We start from the raw sequence: 23,782 nt of genomic DNA, 5'->3' as shown, positions 1-23,782 counted from the left end.
TCAACTTAAAAATTAAATTTTAAAAATTGAAACTGTGAATTATCTTGAAAAATAATCAAACAAGACTGGTCCAAGTCTCCAGGGCTGTAGTTAAAGAATCTGAAAATGAGAAATCTGGAATCTTTCCCAAGAACCACCTTATTGTACATCTGAAACTAACACAGAATAATATTGCATGTAAACTGTAATTTAAAATTTTTTTTTAAATGTACAAAATTTTACATATGATTTCAGAGCCTAAAGAACCTGTTAGCTCTGTAAAAGTCTGAGTATACCTGCCAAAATTAGCATAAAAATAATTAATTTGGGGGGACTTTGAAAAGAGTCTCACTAATGATGAAAAAATTTATCTCACAACAATGTTTGATGGAAACACAAAGTAGAATGGTGGTTGCCAGGGTAGAGTTTAAAGGTTAGAGTTTCAATATTGAAAGACAAAAAAGTTCTGGAGATGGATGGTGGTGATGATTACATGATAATGTTAATGTATATAATGCCACTGAATGAAACTCTTAAAAATGGTTAGAATGATCAATTTTGTTATGTATATGTTATGGGCTGAACTACACATTAAAGCCCTAATCTTGAGTACCTAAGAATGTGACTATATTTGGAAAAAGGGTCTTAAAGAGGTCCTTAGGTTAAAATTAGGTCATCAAGGGTGGGCCCTAATCCAATATGATAGTGTCCTGATAAGGAGAGGACAAATCTCAGAGGGGAGGGGCGAAGGGGTGAGGAAGAGATTAACCAAAGAATTATATGCATATATGCATAACCCATGACACAGACAATAGTGTGGTGAAGGCCTGAAGGTGGAGTAGTGGTGGGGGGCAGGAGCAGGGTGGAGGGTATCAACTAGGAAAATGGGGGAAAATGTATAATACTTTCAACAATAAAGATAAATTTTAAAAATGAAAGAAGGAAGGGAGGAGAGGGGAGGGGACGGGAGGGGAGGGAGGGAGGGAGGGAGGAAAGGAGGGAGGGAGGGAGGGAGAGAGGAAGGAAGAGAAAGAAAGAAAGAAAGAAAGAAAGAAAGAAAGAAAGAAAGAAAGAAAGAAAGAAAGAAAGAAAGAAAGAAAAGACAGAAAGAGAGACAGAAAGAGAGACAGAAAGAGAGACAGAAAGAGAGACAGAAAGAGAGACAGAAAGAAAGAAAGAAAGAAAGAAAGAAAGAAAGAAAGAAAGAAAGAAAGAAAGAAAGAAAGAAAGAAAGAAAGGAAAGAAAGAAAGAAAGGAAAGAAAGAAAAGAAAGAACGAACAAAGGAGAATAGACCACAGAGACAGGGTAAAGACAACGTGAAGACACTGGGAGACTTGGCCACCTATAAATCAATGATAGAGGCCTTAGAAGAAACCAGTCCTGCCAATACCTTAATCTTGAACTTATAGCCTCCAGAACTGTGAGGAAATAAATTTCTGTTGTTTAAGTTACCCACCCTGTGGTACTTTGTTATGGGAGCCCTCACAAACTAATACAGTATATTTTACCACAATAAAACAAAACATTCATTGACAAAAGAAAACATTTTAAAACATTTCACAATGTACATTTTAGAAGTCTATCTACATTTTTAGATACATAAAACACATACCAAGCAACAAAAGGAAAATAGATAGACTGAGTATCATCAAAATTTGAAAGTTTGTGCTTCAGAGGATATCATTAAGTAAAATAAACAACCCACAGAATGGGACAAAATTTTTACAAATCATCTATCTGAAAAAGAATTTGTACCAGGCATATGTATGTATTACAACTCCATAATAAAAAGTTAAATGATCCAATTAAAAATTTGCCTGCCCTGGCCGGTTTGGCTCAGCAGTTACAATTCGTGTCAGAAGGGTCTCAGGTTCAATTCCCAGTCAAGGGCACGTTTCTGGGTTACAGGTTCGATTCCCAGCCCCGGTCAAGGTTGTGCGGGAGGCAGCCAATTGATGTCTCTCTTTCACATCAATGTTTCTCTCTCTCTCTTTCCCTCCCTCCCTCCCACTCTATCTAAAAAAAATCTATGAAAATATATCCTCAGGTGAGGATTAACAACAACAACAAAAAATCCTTCCTCACCAAGGATATTTCTAAGTGAAACTGCTTGCTTGTTTCTTGTTTGCTGTATGTCTGTGGTAGAGAAGACAATGACTAGTCAGTACAGCTTGCTGCCAGTGCCTTGATTCCTGTTACGGCACCAGGAGCTTCAGTAAGTATCTGCTAGCGCTGGCTGGTTTGGCTCAGTGGTCGAGTGTCCACCTGCGGACCAATGAATCTCGGATTCGATTCCAGCCAAGGGCATATACCTTGGTTGCGGTTCCTCCCCGGCCCTGGTCAGGCTCATGCTGGAGGCAACCAGTTGATGTGTCCCTCTCATGTCAATGTTTCTCTCTCTCCTTTTCTCTCCCTCTCTCTCCCTCCCACTCTATCTGAAGATATATAGAAAAAAGTAATAATATTAAGTATCTGCTAAAAACAGATAAAGATTAAATCACTGAATTCATTCTAAGAGTATATATAAGTATGAAAAGGACACTTTTCATTGTTTACTCCAGAAATCTAAAGTAGCATGTATAAGATGAAATACTTTTTACTCATAAAATGTCTCTCAGTCAATATAAAAGATTTTTTAAAAAACTGGAGATCTAGCAATTTGAGTGACATTTTTCAAATGCCAAGTAGCTGTTATGAAACATTCTATTCCAAACATGTTCCTGTATTTTATTTTATTTTTCTTTCTTTCTTTCTTTCTTTCTTTCTTTCTTTCTTTCTTTCTTTCTTTCTTTCTTTCTTTCTTCCTTTTTTTTTTTTTTGTGGTTGCAGATAAGACAATTCACATCTAAACACTTCAGCATGCATCAACCAAAGATAGGTTTGAAAATTTTCTTAAGACCCGCAGGACACTTTTTAAAAGTCACACAAAGTGCAATTCACAAATAATCATGGGTATCACTATAGACTTAGAGGAGTTTTTCACTTATTCAATGTTTCACAATAAATTAAAATTATTACTCATTTTTAATTTATTGAAAATGTTTATCATTTTATTGCTTTATATGTTGCTAAAAGTGTTATGTCAAACAAATTTTATTTCCATTTTAATTTATTTCAAATATTTTAGTTATTTATTATATTTTTGGCTTGGAGACTCAAGTGGTCTTCTTTTTCTTTTATTTTAAAGCCTAATACTAAGATATAGGGTACAGCTAAAAATTAGTTGTTCTAGATCAATTCTCCCAGACACTTAGGAATCCTTTCAATATGGAAATTCAGATCTCCTTTTATTTCCAAAAGGTTTTTTCATTATAACCTGAAATATTGTTTCTGTTGATTTTTCATTTGTTCTTCTGGTTCAAGTTCTTGAATTAAATATATTAGATTCTCTCTATCACTTTTTCTCTGATCCTTTTATCTCTCTTATTTCAGTTTCATTTTCTTGACTCTTTCATTTCCATTTTTTATGTCTTTTACTGAACTTTTGGTAATATCTATCATCCCTTGGGTACCCTGTAATTTATTTTCATTTCTGAAATGATTTTTGTCTTTTTTCACCAATTTCTTTCTAAAGTTCAGTCAGCTCCTGTTTCATACATTTCCTGTTTATTTGTCCATTTCAATTGTGAGTATTGGAGTGTCTGATTTATGGTGTCATTTCATAATGCAATTGCTTGTTTAATAGGTTATTCATGTTCAAATGTTGTTTCCGTTTTCCTGTTTTGTGATTTTTCTTTTCTTTTTTTTTTTAATCCTCACCCAAGGATATTTTTCCATTTTTTGTACAGATAGAGTGGGAGGGAGAGAGAGGAAGGGAGAGAGAGAGAGAGAGAGAGAGAGAAACATCGATGTGAAGGGACACATCGAGTGGCTGCCACCCGCACGACCAACCAGGGCCGGGGACAAACTGCAACTGACGTACGTGCCCTTAGTGGGAACCGAACCCGGGTCTCTCCGGACCGCAGGCCGACGCTCTAACCGCTGAGCCAAACTGGCCAGGGCGATTTTTCTTTTCTTCCTTTTATTTTTCCTTTCCTTCTCTGTCTCTCTAGTAACTTTGTACAGATGCTTCCTTCTTTTTTCTGTTGAAGATTGTTTTTTTCCAGGACCAGCAACACAAGTTATCTTGTGATGGGGGGAAGAAGAGAGATAAGTTGGCTTATTAGGCTTCTCAGTTCAAGAGCATCCTCCTCTGTGACAACACTGAGTGTGGTTTCATTAATAAATGGTTGATTTTTGTGATGATAGTGGAAACAGAATTTATCCTTTTTGTTTTTTTCACTTATTTCCTTTTAACTCAACATCAGCTGCTCCTTTCTTTCCCTTCACCACTGAGCTCCAAGGAACACCCCCGCCTCTGAAAGTTGGCTTCTATTCTCAGAGTGAGGCTCTCCCAAGACTGCCCCCTAAGGTCACCCACACTTTCTAAGCCCCATCTCTCAAGTGCTCTGTAGTCAAGGCCCTCACCAAGTAATCCATGCTTATAGTATAATTCAGAAATGTTAATAATACAAATGTTAATTTCAATTTACATGTGGCTGCCATTCTGAGAGAACCTGAATTTTCTCTCACAAAATGGCAGTTTTCTTTCTTTCTTAAAGCCACCCATAATTGCTGTCATTTAACATTTTGAGTTCCTCCTAAAAGGAAAGACTTTTTGTATTATCTCTTTTCAAGATTCCTCACTAAGAAGCTATACTTAAATAATTTAATAAGGGAGTAATTTCTGCATGGAAAAATTGCATATTCCTTTTGTTTTTACTTTACTATTTTTAACTGTGTTTTTGTTTTATTCTCACCCAAAGACATTTTTGCATTTATCTTCAGATAGAGCAGGAGGGAGAAACGGTGGAGAGAGAGAAAAACATCAGTATGAGAGAGACACATGGACTGGTTGCCACCCACACGACCTCAACCGGGGCCAGGGACAAACTGCAACTGAGGTACGTGCCCTTAGCAGGAGCTGAACCTGGAACTTTCTGGTCCATGGGCCAATGTTCTAACCACTGAGCAAAACTGGCCAGAGCTTTAACTGTATTTTTGTAGAAAACAATAATAAATGGAATTTGTTTATACTATAAAAGGACTTTGGATCTAATACAGTGATACTACCATCTCAAGTCAAAATGCATAGAAATATTGTCAAAATCCTCTGCATAAGTAAAGTAATGCTGGCAAAATTCTGAAACCAAGAAGTTAGTCTTTACAAACCCTTATACCATTTGTGTTCTTTTACTTTTACAGATGCCCAGTGTCCTCAAAAATCTTCCTCCTCTGTGCTAGCTAAGCACCTCTGAAGTTACATCATGAAATTGCTCACTGTGCCCAGATATATGGCCATCTGATTCAGAAACAGGTGAACTTTTTATTCTATGTTGCGACACTGAGATTAAATGATCATAAAATGACATAATTATTGTGTGCAGAAGGCCAAATCATCTTCTCAAACACTAGAAATATGTACACACAACAAAAAGAAGAGGAAAGCAGAGACACTGTACTATGCCAAATACAAACTAAAAATTAAGAAGATCAACAAATAAGTCAAAACACATCATTTAGGGTAATCCAAAGTCATTAGGAAGAAACTACTCAAATATATCATAAACAAACACAGGAAGCTAGCCAAAGTTAGTGTAACCTCTTAAACATGATAGCTCAAAATAATTACTTGAAACTAAAACCACATAGAGAAACCAAATTAATTTAATTTGATCTTGTTGGGGAAAACAATGATGGAAAAATCCCCACTCCTAAATGACATTTTAAAAAATGCCCTAGAATTCATATAAGTGACAACACATATTGTTCTACAAGATATACTTGATAAACCTGGGACCCTATGACATTCTTAAAAGTTTAAAGATACTCTAAGGGAGAACAGAATTCAATTTTATTGGTCAATAGAGACAAACACAAAATGCCATTACAATTCCAGACAGGTCTCAAGAGTCACTGAAGATTATTTTTGTGAAGATGAGTTTTATAGCAACGAGACAACTATCTGATGCATCATCTTCCTTGAAATGAGAACCTCCTCCTAAACTCACAGCAAAACCATTCTTCTAATCAGCAAACTAAAAACCTTGTGAGAGAAGATAGTAAAACATAACTTTGAAGAAGCATAAGGAAGATGATGGGCCAGGAGAAAGAGACAATTTGACCCAGAAAACAGAAAGTTAAGTCCCAAGAGAACTAAAGCTACATTAATTTATGGCCCAGATGCTGAAATGCATCTCATTTACTGTCAGCTTGCAGTGTGGTATAAAAATGCACAGACCAGTTTAAAAAAAAATACCTCCCAAGCAACTCAGTAAAGCAGTTAAAACAAAATTCCAGAAAACAAGCTCTAGTTCTCATTGAGGAACTTTAGAAATAACCTCTTAACTGGTAGAAGTTGTAGGCGGGCTTTCCAAAAGTTCACAGTACCAGCTAACTTGTATACATATGGAATTAGTTTTGTAGAGTCCAAGGCAATTCTAAAATAACAGTGGTTAGAAGTGGTTAGAGAAAAACTTTAAAAATTATCAAGCCCTTACCCTGTGCTAGGCACTTACTAGATAGATACAACTAAAACTGTACGTGCATTGTTCCAGTCACTTTACTTTGCTTTTACGTACACATCTCTGTATACATGAAAAATATTTAAAATATTATATAATTCACCCACTTATTCTTACTTAATATTGTTTTTGAGATCCAAGCACGTCAATTGATTATCAATTATAGTTCATTACTGTTAATAGTTATATGGTATATGAAAATGCTCCATTTTATTCAGACATTCCAATACTGATAGACAACTGCTTCCAATTATTTATTATTAGAAATAATTTTGCATAAATACCCTTCCAGGCTACTTCATCTACATGTACAAGTGATATTCTATAAAAGGGGTAAACTTCAGCCCATAAGCCAAATCTAGCCTGTAACCTGTTTTTACATGTCTGGTGGGCTAAGAATGATTTTTATATTTTTTAATGGCTGAAAAATAAATCAAAAGGAGGGTAATATTTCATGCCAATTGAAACTTATATAAAATTCTAATTTTAGTGTTTACAAATAAACTTTCATTTTTAACACAGCCATTCATTTGTTAATGTATTGTCTATGACTACTTTTTCAATACAACAGAGCATTTGCAATGAGACCATATGACCTACAACGGCTAAAATATTTACTATATGGCCCTTACAGAAAGTTTGCCAACCCCTGTGCTAGAGTAATTATTTAGACGTGCACTTGCTGGGTCATAAACTTATGCACACTTTAAATTTTGCTAGAAACAACCGAAATGCTATCCAAAGGGCTGTACGAATTTACACTGCCACCAGAAATGTTAAGTTCCCACTTCCATACATCATCGCCACTTAATTTTCTACAAGAAACTGTACAGTCGGCCCTCGTTGATAGCGGTTAATCAGTTCCAGACTCTCTGGTGATAGATGAATTTCCTTGAAGTAGAATTATTTATTTATAAATCGAATTTTCGCAGTTAGAGCATAGAAAACCTGTTTACAACCTTCTGAATACGGTTTTTTAACATTATTATAGCCCTCTAGACATGAAATAACACCCTTTAGTCACCATTACACTCATATTACCCAATATATTAGACAAAATAAGAGAAAATAAGACATATTAGACGTTACGGTTATTGTTGTACATTTAATTGCACACACACACACAGTTCTTACACACAACCACTAACCTATGAAAATAGTGCAACTTGCTCAATGATGAAGCGATGAAGATGAAGAGATGTACTGCACAGCAAAGAAGAGCAAGGTTACTGCTCCTCTGAAGGCACGACCTCAGAAGGAGAGTCTTCAGGTGGTGCAGTATCTTCAGCAGGTGTGTTGTCATCGTCTCCTGCTGAAGGAGCACTAAGAGTAGGCAGTGGGTGTCTGGGTGCGCGGCTGAAGAACATCATGATAGGCAGTTGCTAGCGCTGTCTTTTCATATGTGTGAGGAGTCTTTTGTAGGGTTCTATCACTCCATCAAGTGCATTCCAGAACCGCAATGCATGCATCATTTGTGGGTCCCATTCGCCAGTCATGTCTTGTACTACTTTAATAGGTCTCACGACTTGTGAAAGACACTCAAGTGTAAAGCCAACTTCCTCCTCCTGACCCCCAGGAACCTCTGGCTGCTTTTCCTCCTCCTCACTCACAGACTTAGTCATCTCCACCAGATCCTCTGCAGTTTAGGGATCTGAATGTGTCTCCAGCAGCTCATCCATGTCACTGCACTCTGCTTCCTTGCTCAAAGAGACAGTAGCCATTGCATGGATGTTCTTTTCATCTTTACAGATGGAGTGAACAGTAGACTCATTCAAGTCATAATGGCGGGCAACCTCCACGATTTTTTTACCATCTTTGATGACATCCAAGAGTTTCACCTTCTCCTAGATGGTAAGCATCTTCCTCCAGCGCTTAGTTTCATTGTCAGAAGGCTTAGAAGAAGCAGCACGTTTAGGAGCCATCGTGGAGCTTAGATAAAAGTTCTCAGAAATTGCAAACACTTACAAAAGCAAAAACGCTTCCAATGCGTAGCAATGTAGAAGCGTGTATGAGAGAAATGAACTTGCATGAGGCTGAGCCAATCAATCAGTGGCCAGGATAGGAAGAGGATAGGATAGCCAATCAGTGAACAGCATGCTCTGATTGGCTTGGTTTTACTACCCCTGATTTTTTGGGAAAAAGTTATTGTCCACACACAAGGAGTGGTCGAGCAGTTTCACCTGGCATCGGAGGATTTGCGGGGGTGCTTGAATACATAGGCCTACAGTCCACACATACAGTGATTTTAATTTTAATTGTAATACAGGAGTGTATAATTGACTCAGACAACAGAGCCCGCACTGTATCATTTTCACTGTCTCGATCAACTTTTTAATGAATATATTTGAAAAAAACCGCGATAGAGTGAAGCCACAAAAGTCAAAGCGCAAAGTGGGGAGAGATGACTGTATCTCATTTTAATTCCATTTCCCTTTAAAAAACATATTTATATGGCACTGAACATGAGTCTTTCCTCTTTTCTAAACTATATTTCCTTTGGTCATTTTTCTATTGCACTGGTTTTTTGTTTTAAACCAAACTGCAGAGTTATTTATATAATCTAGATGAAATTTCTTTTTTACATACACATTACAAATAATTTCACCCAGACTGTCCTTCTCTTTTGACTCTGTTTTTTTTGCTATGTATGTTATTTTAATTTTGTTGCAGTAAACTTTATCAATCTTTTATTTGTTATGCATTGGGTAGCATGACATCTTTTCCTACCGTTTCTCTATTATTAACAATTATTAAATGGTAGATTCTTAGGATTTCTATTATATGGTCTGTAACAAACAGAGAGAAACTTTGCATTATTCCTGATTCTTATACTTCCTATTTTATCCCTTGTCTTCTTCATTTGTTATTTCTCGTGCAATAATGAATAGATGGAATCATGTATCCTTATCCTGTCTGACTCTAACTGAGATGCTTCTGTAGATTCACCCTAAAGTATAATGTTTGCTACACTTTTGATACATGGCCTTTATTAAGTCAAGGTAGCTACTTTTATTTCTAGTTTGCTAAGTCACATTGCTTTTAAAAATCATTAATGATTGATGAATTTTAATCAAATGCTTTCTCTGTATCTACTGAAATTACAAAATATTTCTCATTTAATGTAATATGATGAAATACATTATTCTATTTTCTAATCCTAAATAATTCCTGCAATTTTAAGACAACTTCTATATGGTCTTTTTATTTTTTTAAGTATTTTTATTTATACATTACTAGATTTTAATTTTATTTAAGATTTGTATTCTTTGATCATAAGTGAGTTTGGCCATTCTTTTTATACTCTCCTTATCTAGTTTTGGTTTCAAAATTAACTACTTCCATTAAGTAAGTTAGGTAGCACACTTTCTTTTTTTATTCTGTTCGTACATGTCAGCTCCACATGAGTTTGATAAATGTCACAGGTAAAAACCACCTAAGCCTACTATTTGTTTGCAGTTTGTTGGGAGAGAGTACATGTATTTCACAATTGAAAAAAAAAAAAGCAATTTTTTTGTTTTTTTTTTTTTTACTTGATGACTTAATACTTGTTTATATTTGTTTTAATTACTTTTTTTCCCTAAATCCCCTCTTAGTTTTACTTTAGCCACATTCCAAGTAATATTTGTGCCCGTCTATTGAAGACGTGTCATGTAAACAACACATTTGGGGATTTTGTTTTTAATTTAGTGTGACCACCTTAGTCTTTCAAACAGTATATCTGGTCCAATTACATTCAATTTAATGACTGATACAGTTGGATTTATAACTACTATTTCCTATTTCCCATTTATTTTAAAAATCCTTTTTCATTCCTCTCTTCTTTTAAATTAATCAAATATTTTATTAATCCTTTTTTCCCCTCTATTAACAAAATAGTCATACATACATCTACCATTATTAAAATGGCTATCTTGGACATCAGAACATCCAATTTTGACAGGTTGATCTAATCAAACTGATCACATTTACCATTTCTCCAATAAGAATAATATTTTACATTTTAATTCCATTTATCCTTGTCTTTTACATTATTTTTGTCACATACTTTAATTCTATAAATATTTTTTAACTCAACAAAAGATTGTTTTATTTATTTATTATTGTCCAATCAATATTTAAGCTTCAGGATTAGGCATTAAAGTGCCAAAAGCTGTTTTGTAAAAGGTCACTCTGTCCCCAGTAATGACCCTTTATCAGAAGTCATGCCCAGAGTCCTCCAGCATATAGGTGAACATTTTTTTCTATAAAGGGCCAGACAGTAGCTATCGTAGACTCCACAGCCATACATTTCTGTCACAACTACCCAATTCTGCCATTTTAGCATTAAAGCAGCCATAGACAATATGTAAATAAATGAAAGAATGAATGTGGCTGTTTGCTAATAAAACTTTATTTACAGAAACAGGCAGCAGGCCAGGTTTGGCCCATGAACCATACATAGTTTACTGATCTCTTCTTGCTGTACCCAAAATCAGTAAGTATAACCAAGGGGGAAAGTTCTTGGAAATTGTCGGATCAGTTTACCACCGTCTCCAGGACTGTCAACTACTCTCACTTGGTATGTTCTTTGGTATAAATTTAGCAAATATTTTGAAAGGGGAACTGGCCATGAGATTGAGGCAAACAGCTTGAAAGGGAGTGTGATTTTGTGAATGAGTGAAAATTGTGTCACTCTAGAGTCACACAATCACCAAACATTTTGCTTGTTTCTCTATCCACAAGAAATGACCTACTGCCTGGACCAAACCCAGATTCTTAACTTGGGCCTACTCCCTGAATCAGTATAACCCCATGGAAAAGTGTCTACAGATTTTAAGCTCATCTCTAAGATTTCCCAAATCTGGAGTTTTAGTTTCTTGATCCTTATTGCTTCTGCACATCTCTGATGTCTTTAAAAATATATTTTTTGTCTGGCTTTTCTAGTTGTTCTTGGTGGGAACATGAGCCTGATGTAAATCATTTCATCCATCCAGAATCAGATACTGTATCCTACTACCTTTGATACTTACTATTTTCATTATCACTCAGTGCTAAATATTTTTTTAATTGATTTTTAGAGAGAAAGGAAGGGAGAGGAAGAGAGAGATGGAAACATCAATGAGAGAGACATTGACTGGCTGCCTCCTGCATGCCCCCACTGGGGATCAGGCCGACAACCTGGGCATGTACCCTAACCGGGAATCGAACCGGTGACCTCTTGGTGCATGGGCTGACACTCAACCACTGAGCCACACTGGCCAGGCAGTTCTAAGTATTTTTTAAATTTCCACACAAATATATTTTAAACAATTCTTTTTTGCTATTGATTGTAACAATCATACTGTGATCAGAAAAAAAAAAAATATTCCATAAGATTCTAACACTTTACAGTTGTAAATACATTATTTTGGCCAACTATGGGTCAATTTTTTTAAAATATTACATTTGTGCTTGAGAAAAATGTTTGTTTTCTAATTGTTGAATCTATCAGATCAAGCTTGTTAATCATGTTGCTCATATCTTCAATTTCAAAACATTTGGGGAAATTTTTAATCTATTTACGATAATGTGATATTGCAATCTTCCACTACAATGACAAATTTATCAACTTTATTTTAACATGCTTTATCTTCCTGATGAGTTAAACTCTTTACCATTAGTTGCCCTACTTATGCTTGTTCACGCCCTTTCCTGAAGTCTGTTTTGTCTAACATTAATATATCTATTTAAGCTTTCTTTTGGTTAGCAGTTGCCAGGCAATCTTTTACTTTTAGCTATTTGATGCCATTGTGTTTTCTGTATGTGGTTAGATTTCTTTTTATCCTAATATGATGATCTCTGTTTTAAACTAAGATTACAACTATTTCTTTGTACTTTGTTATTTCTATTTTTCCTGGGTTTTTTTGTTTGTTTGTTTGACCTTACTCCTTTGCTGCTTCATTGATTTTCTTTTATTCCATTTTTTCTCCCACACTGTTTTTGTCTTATTTCCTCTACTTCTATTTGTTTAGTGGCCATTCTCAAAATGTAAAATTCATACTTACCTTATTATTTAAAGCTACTAACATTTACTACTCTTCTCCCCCCAAAAAGAAACCCTCAGAATACTTTAAAATACTGTCATTAAATACATTAGTACTTTACCCTACTTCCCCCAAAAAATAGCATCATCACAATTATTTTCTTCAACTTATATTTTTACTAATTTATGTTCACAGCATTCTTCTATCCTTTGCCTTCTTCAAAAAGTTTATTCTTTTAGGTGTTGCTTAATTAAGGGTGTTTGATTCAAAATACTCTGTTTTTGCATGTTTGAAAACAACCTTATTTCCTATTTATTCTTTAATGATAGTTAAGCTGGGTAACCAATTTTAAGCTCACAATGCTCGGTGATATATTTAAAAAAAATTTTTGTGGGAGTTTTCTGGCAATTTATAGAGTATTTAGGTATTTTATAACAGAAGAGTTTTTTAGAAAAATCCAGTCAGCAACAATTCCAAAAGTGAAGTCAATTGATTGTTCTTTGTTATCAACTTCAAATGACTTCTATAACTCATATCTCTTGTTCTGAAAAAAAGAGAAATGTTACACCTAATTCTGAATGTTATAGGGTACCTTTTATTGAGAAATGTTTTCTTCTAAAGGAATATCAACTTATGAATGTCAAAGGCCATTAAAGTCAAGTTGTGTTATTATATCTAAGGTAAAAAGGGTTTCTCATATTCACAGAGAACCCGCTGACAACTTTATTACTAGAAGCTACCTAATTTCTGGATACTCCACATTTTACTGTGCCTAATTTTCAAAGAATTAAAAAAAAAAAAAAGACCCTTAACACTAAAACTATACAAGTTTACTTTAATCATTTTCTATGATTTAGAAGATATTTATTATACTAAAGAGAAATTATTATGAACATCAATTATTTTTAAAGCCTAAGTTAGAGCTTTCCCTATCATTAGATATAAGATTTTAAATGTACACATCATGTTTATGCAAAGCAGTTTGAGCAGTTACAACTCCTTCTATTACAAGGGGAAGAACTTGAGGGTGGTATCTCTAAGCCAAAGATTGCCTATACTCATCATTTATTTCTCACATTATAGCGTCCCATGTGGCCCACTGGTTGAGGGTCGAACCATGCACCAAAATGTTGTCAGTTTGATTCCCAGTCAAGACACATGCCCAGGTTGTGGGCCTGATCCCCAGTTGGGGGTATTCAGGAAGCGGCAGATTGATGTTCTCTCTCATCGATGTTTCTGTCTCTCCCTCTCTCTCTAAAATCAATAAAGAAAAAAAATTAAAAAATAAATAAATAAAAATTAAGCATTTTTAATTAACTGTCCCCTCCTTTGCAGAAACTTATTTACTGCATTTGTAAAAAAAAAAAAAAAATACTTTAAATATTTAAATTTATCAATTTAATAAAAATTCACATAAATGACTTTACTTAGTTTTAGATACAGTTTAGCTTTATGAAAAATAATTTGTCATGAAATTTCAAATTAGTTATTACCCCTGAGAAAATCATAGTACTGCAATTCACTTCATAGGTATGCCTCAATATTGATATCAATCATGAAGGTTATCACTAGCAAAGACCACATAGCCTTGTCATTTTTCTGGGTTCATATTTACCTGCCCCATAATAAAATCTATAGTTAGCTTAATGCTAATACTATTAGATCAGAATGATTATAAAAGACTAATAGGTTACAATAATGAATTAATACTTCTAAGATAATTATTGGTAAGAAAAAATACAATGAAATAAGCATCAAGTCCTGAAATATAGTTGTTTTTTTTTAAATCAACTACATAGTAAGCATGAGAAGGCCAGAATGAGTAATATGCAGCATGGATGATAAAAATGCAAATAAAGTTATATAAACAGAGCTATAGTACACCAAATAAAGATGGTAACACTCCCACTGTAACCTTCTGCATTGGAAGAGAGACGCAAACATAACTGAGATGAGTTTTACGTTGTGCTCTTAAAAATGCATTGGCAAAGTATGTTCATTTTATATACATTATCCCCAGTCCTCCAATAACTCTGAAGTTAGAGAGTGAATCACCCTTTTCCAGATAAAATATCTGAGTTTCAGAGAGATTGAGTAATATGCCTGAAAAAATACAAGAAACTAAACTAAATCTGAACGCAAGTTCATTCACCTCCATCTTCTCTCTACTGTATCAAATTGTCTTAAAGGTTCCCTCTGACACTAGGAGGCAGTGTGGCAGTACCTCACCTTTAGAACACTTGAAAATCGATGTAAGAAAGCATACCATGATTTCAACAAAAATGGCAACTTCTGGAATTGGATTACAGATTTATATTATTAATGTAAATGTCTTCTGCCTCTTGCTTTCCCGAAGAGTTATACTCCTAAAGTGTCATATATAAGCCAGTTTTTTAAAACTTCAATTTAGTTTTCCCCACTGATATATTATAAATAACTGCTTTATCTTTATTACTAACTAATCATAAATAATCTTCACACAAACATAAGATCTTTTTAACCTTCAATTTCTTATTAAGTATTTAACAATATGCAAACTATTTCTAAAAGTATGCTAGAAGAGTGGTGATTCAAAGAGATCCTGTAGGTTTACCTATTTTATAACCAAAGTTTCTTATTAAAGCAAAACAACTTATATAGAGAAAGACATTTTTACCATCTTGTTTTAAACTGGTAATTCAATATCAAAAGTCTTTTTCTTCTGTTAGTGGTCTGAAGAAACAAATATCATAATTTATTTGGTGGTACAATCTACCTATAATCTTCATCATTACAAAAATTGGAGTGTTCCATATGTACAAATATGTAATGCTGCTGCCACCTACTGATAAAACACACTTCCCAATTCTTCACAGTACCTCAAATGAGAAACCTCCAGATATGAAATAACTACTTTCTAATACTAGATTAATAAAAGCAGAATAATTTTTGCAAATGGCCAAATATACAAAATATACAAATATACAAAATATACTAAAAATAGGATTCTAGCAATAATTTTTGAGTACATGTAATATGTTCTCTTGATAATGTTGAACACTTATTGAACATGTTACTATATATTTGAGGCACAGAACTAAGAGCTTTAAAACAAAATGAAAATTAATCCTCCTAAAGTGGAGTTACTATTCCCATTTTATAGATGAGAAAACAGAATCAAAGAAGTCAAGTAGTTTTCCCATGGTTACACAACTAGTAAATGTCAAAGGCTCTAAATCCAATGACCCTGACTTTGATTATTATACTGTAGTATCCTCTGTAATGGCTTATAATAGACATGAAACTTATTTAACTCATTTAGGACTTTAAAGCTTAATTTCGTGGAGTAGAGCAATTATTATAATTAGTAAGTAGACCAAAAGAGACACAGAACATAGAATCAAAGATTTAAAAGAAACCTTAAAGGTCCCATAATCTGCTTTTCCATATAATTCAGACCTTTATTCCCTAAACATCCCAATGGGTTAGGTTCTAATGTTCCATTTTATAAATACCATATCATTGTGAGATTTTTCACAATTTAAAAATTTTGGGTTCTATGTTTAGTGATTAAATTAAAATTAACTTTGCTTTGATACAGTAAATATTAATAAACATTTATTAGAAATTACTATCCCTATTAAACATATATACTAATTTATATTAAGAGGTTTACTTATACAAAGGGATATAGTACTATATTCTGCTATACTATTTATATACATTTTTTTAAAAGTCATAAACCAGCTCAATAGATGTTTTTTTTTGTTTGTTTTTTATTTTTTTTTATCCTCACCTGAGGGTATTTTTCCATTTTTTGTACAGATAGAGTGGGAGGGAGAGAGAGGAAGGAGAGAGAGAGAGAAACATCGACGTGAAGGGACACATCGAGTGGCTGCCACCCGCACGACCAACCAGGGCCGGGGACAAACTGCAACCGAGGTACGTGCCCTTAGCGGGAACCGAACCCGGGTCTCTCCGGACCGCAGGCCGACACTCTAACCGCTGAGCCAAACTGGCCAGGGCTCAATAGATGTTTTTATTAATTGTACATAGAGGAAAAAAACTGCTCTTAAAAACTTTCCCATGAAATGATCAATACATTATTTTGAAATTATAACAGTAAGAACTTTATGTATATGTAAAATGAGAAAATTGATCATTTAGTTATCAGTTTTGGTTTCTTTATAAATCAAGTAATCACACCTAATTTATGCTCTGAAAGTCTACTTTAATGAAAGCCACTGAGCAACTGAAGTAACTAACAGTTATAAATAACAATATAAAATAAATGGTCCAATAAAATACTTTAGATAATACAGAACTGTACTGATGAGTAAATTCATCACTTTGAAAAATATAGTAGCATGTAGAATATAGGTGAGAAATCCTGTCAACTATTGTTTGACCCATTTTGGTGAATCTTTGGTTCATAAAGTTTCATAATCATATTAATCTACTATAAGCAATTTTCAGTGAACAGTTTGATCACAAAGTTTCATATTCTCACAATCTACTTTCCAAACTCCAAAACAGATGTTTCTACTAATTATGTACATTTAAATTTTGATTTTCTTTCCCAGTAAACATTATAAATAGTGACCAGAATTCATATGTTCAATAATATATTAAGTACTGTAGGTCCCTTACAATTTCATAAATTTTGCTATCAGTTTGTTAATCTCTACAAAGAAAGCCTGCTGGGATTTTTATTGGGATTGAGTTGATCAACAACAGAATCAATAAAGTCCCAGAATGTAGTCAATATAAAAATAATTTGTTCTTCTATATTTGAGCAACAAATAAAAAATAAAATTTTAAAACAGAATCAAAAACAAAAACTTAAAAATAAATTTAATGAAAATCGTGAGAGGCATCTTACACTGAAAACTATAAAACAACAGAGAGAAATTACAGATCTAAATAAATGTAGAGATGTGTTCATGGATCAGTGGATTCAATGTTGTTAAGATGTCCATACTCTTCAAATTAATATATACAATCAGCCCGGCCAGTGTGGATCAGTGGTTGAGCATCGATCCATGCACCAAGAGGTCGCTGATTCGATTCCAGGCCAGGGCACATGCCCAGGTTATAGGCCCAGTCCCCAATTGGGGGCATGCAGGAGGTGGCCAATCTCTGTTCTCTCTCATTGATGTTTCTATCTCTGTCTCTCTCTCTCTTTCTCTCTCTCTAAAATCAATCAAATATATATATATATATATATATATATATATATATATATATAGTCAATCCAATCCTAATCAAAACCCCATAGACATTTTTTTTTCCAAAATTGACAAGCTGATTCTAAAATTTATTTGGAAAGAACTTTGAAAAATAAAAACTGGTTTAGGACTTCACACATCCTGATTTTAAAACTTACTATAAAGCTAAAATAATCAAGACAGTATAGAAGTGGTGTAAATAGACATATAGGTCAATGAAACGGTAAAGTCCAGAAGTAGACCCATGTATATAAGATCATGTAATTTTTTTTTACCAACTCACCAACATAATTCAATAAGGAATTCAATCTTTTCAACACATGATGCTGGATTAACAAGATATCCATATGGAAAAAAAATGAACCTCAACCCCTACCTAATACTATACTCAAAAATTAAGTCAAAGTAAATCAGACCTAAACATAAAAGCTAAAACTATAAAACTTCTGTAAGAAAATAAAAGAAAGCCTTCCTGACGTTAATTTAAGGTTAAGAATTCTTGCACAAAGAGCATTAAGCATAAAGAAAAAATTCATAAATGAATGTCATATACATTAAGTCTACTCTTCAAAAGACAAAGAAAATAAAAAACAAGACTAAGAAAAAAATGTCTGCTATATATATATATATATATGACAAAGAACTTAAATACAGAATATATAAAGAAATCTTATAATGCAGTAAGAAAATAACCTAATTTTTTAAATAAGCGAAACACTCAGGGATCCCCAGGGATTCCCACAGGTTTGATAATTTGAGAGAATGACTCACAAAACTCAGGAAACTGTATTTTTTCTTTTGCATTTGAAGATTAAAATGTCCCTAAGCCCCAGTTTGCTTATTTATTTATTTATTTTTATTATTATATATATAATTACAATTTTATTACAGCAAAGGACACAAATCAGAACTAGCCAAAGGAAGAGATGCACGAGGCAGAATCTTGGGCTGAGAGGGCTCCAAACTCAAAGCTTCTGTGAACTCAGGGATGCCTTGTTCTCCAGCTTTCTCCCATTTTTGAAGATCAGACTGGCATGTGGCTCAAAGTCCCACTCTCTAATCCTATGATTGTGGCCAGATCTCCCTTTAAGACTTCTGGTGAAGGCAATACCCCCATTCTGAGCCATCTCTTACCATAACCTATCAGGTGTTCATCATAAATCATCTCATTAACAATAAACAATTAAGTGTGGTTTAAGGAGTCTCTCATGACTAACCACACATTCCTATTACTTTGAATAATCCAAAGGTATAACGGTTAACTCCCAGGAGGAGGGACAAAGGTCAGGCTTCTCTTTGACTAAAGTGAATGCATCACTACACAACATCTTAGAACTGGCAAGTTAGTGTCCCAGATAGACAGACTGCATACATTTCTGTAAGTGTATATATAAGGCCCAAAACAAACAAACAAACAAAAAACAAATTGGGGCTCAAGGAGATTTCAGTCTTCAAATGCAAAAGAAAAAAATAATAAATAAATAAATAAATAAAGTAAAACACTTTAATAGACACTTCATGAGACATGTATCAATGACAAATAAGAACATGAAATGATGCCCAACATCCTTAGTCATCAAGGATATGAAAATTAAAATCATAATGAGATATTACTACACACTAGACTAATTAAAATTGAAACAATACTAAGTATAATTAAGGATGTGGAACAACTATTTGTAGAAATGCAAAATGGTATAATGACTATAAAAATAGTTTGGAGGTTTCTTACAAAGTTAAACATGTAGTTCCACATGACCCAACAAACATGCTCTTAGATATTTAACTCAAGTGAAATGAAAACTTATGTTTGTATGCAAATGTTTATAGTGACTTTATTCATAATTGACAAAAATTGAGGGGGAGCAAAAACAAATATCCTTTAATTGGTGAATGGATAAACAGTATCACATGTATTGCCCAGCAATAAAAAAGAATTAACTACTGATACATGTGACAACCAACAGGTAAGTATCTGAAATGCATTATGCCAGTACAAGAAGCCAAACTCCAAAGCTTACAGAATGTACGATTCCATCTAGATGACACTCTGGGAAGAGCAAAACAGATCAGTGGTTTCCAGGGATATGGAAGAAGGATTGGATAAAATGAGACATAAGGAAATTTCTTGTGGTGATGGATTGTCATGGTGACTGTCCAAGAGTATGAATTTATCAAAACTCAGAACTGTATACTAAAAGGGTGATTTTTTTTTTGGTACATGCCCCTATCAGGAACCAAACCCAGGACTCTCTGGTCTGCAGGCCAACGCTCCAACCGCTGAGCCAAACCGGCCAGGGCAAAGGGTGATTTTTTTTGTAAATAAATTATACCTCAGTTTTTAAAAACTCAACAAAATGAACAGACTACAGTTGCACACAACACAAGTGAATTCCCAAAACATAATATTGGCAAAAGATTCAAAACATAATGTTTAGGTGATATAGCTAAAATGAAGAGCAAGAAAGTAAATGCCATAAAAATTAGGATGGTGGTTACCTTTGACGGATGTAAGAGGGTAGAGACTGGGAAAGGGCATAAGGGATGGGCGGCTTCAAGGGTACCAGCACTGTTCCACTTTTGTTCAGGTGGTTACGTGAGTAGTTACTCTGTGCTACTTCACTGAGCTATCATTTATATTTTACATCCTTTTAAAAGAAAGCAAGCCACATAACTCAGGGTAAATTATAGAAGAATAATGTAAATATATATATATATATATATATATATATATATATATATGTATATGTTTAGAGGTATGAGGCATGGATATCCTGGCTATCCCCTTTTGTTAGATGTGTGACTTTAGACAGGTTTCTTACCCTTTCTTAGCCTCAGTTTACTCATCTAAAAAAAATGTACTCCATTTTCTCTTGAGCAATGCCTAAAGAATTTAGACTTCTACATTCTGTAAAACTAAAATGTGCCTATATTTTTACAGCCATAAGCTGCAGGCTATTTTCCCTATACAGCAAGGACACAAAACAGGTAATCTGAGTAATTCTGAAATGGACTTACGACTAGATTCTGGAAAGCCCAACTCTTTCAGGAGAGCAGGCTGCTTACTTGTCTGCATACTTATCAGAAGTCAACCTACGTATACTCAGATGAAGTTAGAATCAAATTATGTAAGCCAAGATATTATAAACAGTCCATACTTTACTTCATTTGTTCTTGCAAATAAAGTAATAACACAATTAGTAAGACATATGCAGAAACAAAGTGTTGTTAATAACTATATACTGTACTTTATTCAATATCTAAGTCAGAAGACATAAAAACAATCATTTCATATAGCTCCTTAAGTCAATTTTATGTACTAAGTTATTCATCATATCAGGTTTTAGTCTAGTGTACTCTAGTACACAATATATGAAATATAGATAGTCTAAACAAATCTATTGTTTCCCTAATGTAGAAAAGTAATATTTTAAAAGTATAAACAACAATTTTAATAGCAAGAGCTGTATCTATATTTTTAAATTAAGATCTGAAAAAACACAAATACATTCTAGCCCATAATTTCCTTAATTAAATAGTTCTCATAATATCTGATCTCTCATAAATATACTTTTCTCAAAACACCAACTGTCATTCACATTTACATATAAATAGCACCAAATATAAGATAGTATTTGTAGCATCTATGGAGAAATTCCTAAAGCATGTTGGGAACTTAATTTGTCTAAATTAATTGAATAATCTGTATCAGTGATCATGAAACCATCTGTAAGCAATAGTCTAAATAAAATTTATGAATAAACACTAGAGGGTGCTCTAATTCAACAGTGCCTGATACCTGGCTTTGATGCTTAAAACGATATTCTCGATTAAAGATAAATTAAATACTCTTCAGCACCAACTATTTTTGCATCTAAAATAGTACATGGAGATACTCTGAGACAAAATTCCATTATTCCAGAATATATAACAACATTAGACTTCCACTGAAATCATTTTTTATTATATAATTATTATATATTTAATATCTTGTTAGGTAGAGAGAACAGAAAATAAGTACAGAAGAAGTACAAAGGTGGTCCTTGATTATAAATAAAATTAATGTAGAGTTCATATGGTTAAGAAAAGATACATATCTTACAGACTTAAGTTCAAAGAAAATTACAAAATGAATTTGGTAAAAGACATATAGTGGCTCAATTTCAATTTTAGTTGCTAAGTATTAAGAAACAGTTCAGCTATTTTACAAAGATAATTTAAAAGTCCGTATTTAAACAGTCAATAAAAGTGACACTGCTGTAGAATATAATCTGCTGTCTTAAGAAAATACTTTCTGAGCCAATAGCTCAAGAAAACTGGAAAAGAAAAAAATTCAAGGCCTCAAATATCCAGAATAAAAAATAATTAATAATATCAATTTTAAATATTCATGAAATACATTTTGTGCTGATTTTTTAATTTATTCCTAAAATGTTCATAAAATCAATTACAAATCTTTAAATATTTCAAAATTGATAGTAATTTATATCTTGTTACCTAATGGCAATCCAAAAAAGTTCCCTGGAGTATGAGTTTACAACAGAAAGCATTAGACAATCACAAATAACCAAGTTTAATATATATTTCAAGAAAGTGGGCATTAGCTGAGACACTATTTAATCCTAACAAAATATTTTGCCTTTAAAACTGTTTACAGAGAAAAAAACAAATAGAACACTATAAATATTTCTAAAATTCACATACTCCAAATCAACCAATTTCTCTCAATCTCTCTCACACACACACACCTACACACATGTGTATGAATGTACACACTGCTCACTCACATACAATCCACTCCCCAAGAAGAGAGTACCTGGCTTAAACCTCGCTCTTCCATTCCTTCCCAAGAGCCAACAAAATAAATCCTGAACAGTGGCACCTGTTGATGGAAGGTCACTTCAAATTTACAAAAGCCCCAGATAAACTGTTCCAGATTAACAAAATACGGCACTAGGGGAAAAGCCAGAGATATAACTGAACCAGGCTCACAAACCTCCAGACTCTTGGAAACCAAAATACATAGCAGTCAGAGAACGGATCAGATTGCTGGAGCCCAAAGAAGTTCTGAACCTAGAAGCGATGTGCTATAGCTTCGAGCCTGTATTTGGCACTTAAATTCTTTTGGCATTCACTTCCCCTCTTTGTGTGTATCTTCCTTGCACCTGCCAGATTCCTAGGGCCCTATTACACTCCAAATGCCCCGCTGCCAACTTCCCTATTCAATTTAATACCTTCTATTTCAATAAGTGACAGCACACACATTCGTTAGAGATTAATGTTTGAAATGTTCACAATACCTGACCTTTCATAAAGGTCTTCTGAGCCATTACATACATGTCCATCGACAGAAAGTATGGCTTCGAGACAGCCAGTTACAGGGAATATTTTAGTCCTTTTTATCAAGTTTCAAATCACACTATTAAAAACGATGTATTCTGGAGTTACAACATAATCCTAATCACGATCATAGCTTCTCACTAACACAGCTTTTGCCCGTAAATCGGAAACGCATAGGGTCTATATAAAGTGAAGATTGGGTAGAAATGTGTAATTTCATTTACAAACATCAACTTGCATCTCTTACTCTTATGTTACATAAAAATTTACAAATTGTGAGACTAGAATATTCTATTTGAATAAAAATTTAAGATGAATACCTGCTTTCTGTGATTCCTAAATCCGGCTGCAAACTAATAGTCTCTGTTGTAATTTCCACTTTCCGTACACTTCCAAAGAAATCAGTTATCAGGACATTTTTAGGGTCCCTCTGAAAAAGATCAGTGCGATGTCCAGGAGTAGACACACATAGGCTTTTTGGACATACCTGAAACTGAAAAAAATATGTAGGAATAATAAATACACACATACCGACATACACATACCACCTTTATTAAATCCAGTAAAACAATATAGTACGCTGCAGTGTATTTTTTTTTTTTTATCCTCACCCGAGGACATTTTTTTTTTTTATATTTTGTTCAGATAGAGTGGGAGGGAGCGAGAGAGAGAGAAACATCGACGTGAAAG

At 33.8% G+C, this 23,782-nt stretch overlaps 1 protein-coding gene across 1 annotated transcript in view; it reads right to left on the bottom strand.

Annotated features, from left to right (window-relative positions):
- Positions 1-23,782, bottom strand: part of PIGK (phosphatidylinositol glycan anchor biosynthesis class K) — a 128,135-nt gene that overhangs the window by 53,381 nt on the left and 50,972 nt on the right. Inside the window, exon 9 of the mRNA XM_036257229.1 lies at positions 23,413-23,585. Within this exon, the coding sequence (XP_036113122.1) occupies positions 23,413-23,585 (173 nt within the window). The remainder of the gene's footprint in view (positions 1-23,412; positions 23,586-23,782) is intronic.

This window comes from Molossus molossus, unplaced genomic scaffold, assembly GCF_014108415.1.
Source record: "Molossus molossus isolate mMolMol1 unplaced genomic scaffold, mMolMol1.p scaffold_m16_p_12, whole genome shotgun sequence".
Lineage (NCBI taxonomy): Eukaryota > Metazoa > Chordata > Mammalia > Chiroptera > Molossidae > Molossus > Molossus molossus.
Note: the sequence above shows the minus strand (reverse complement) of the source record. Positions and strands in the feature narration are given on the sequence as shown.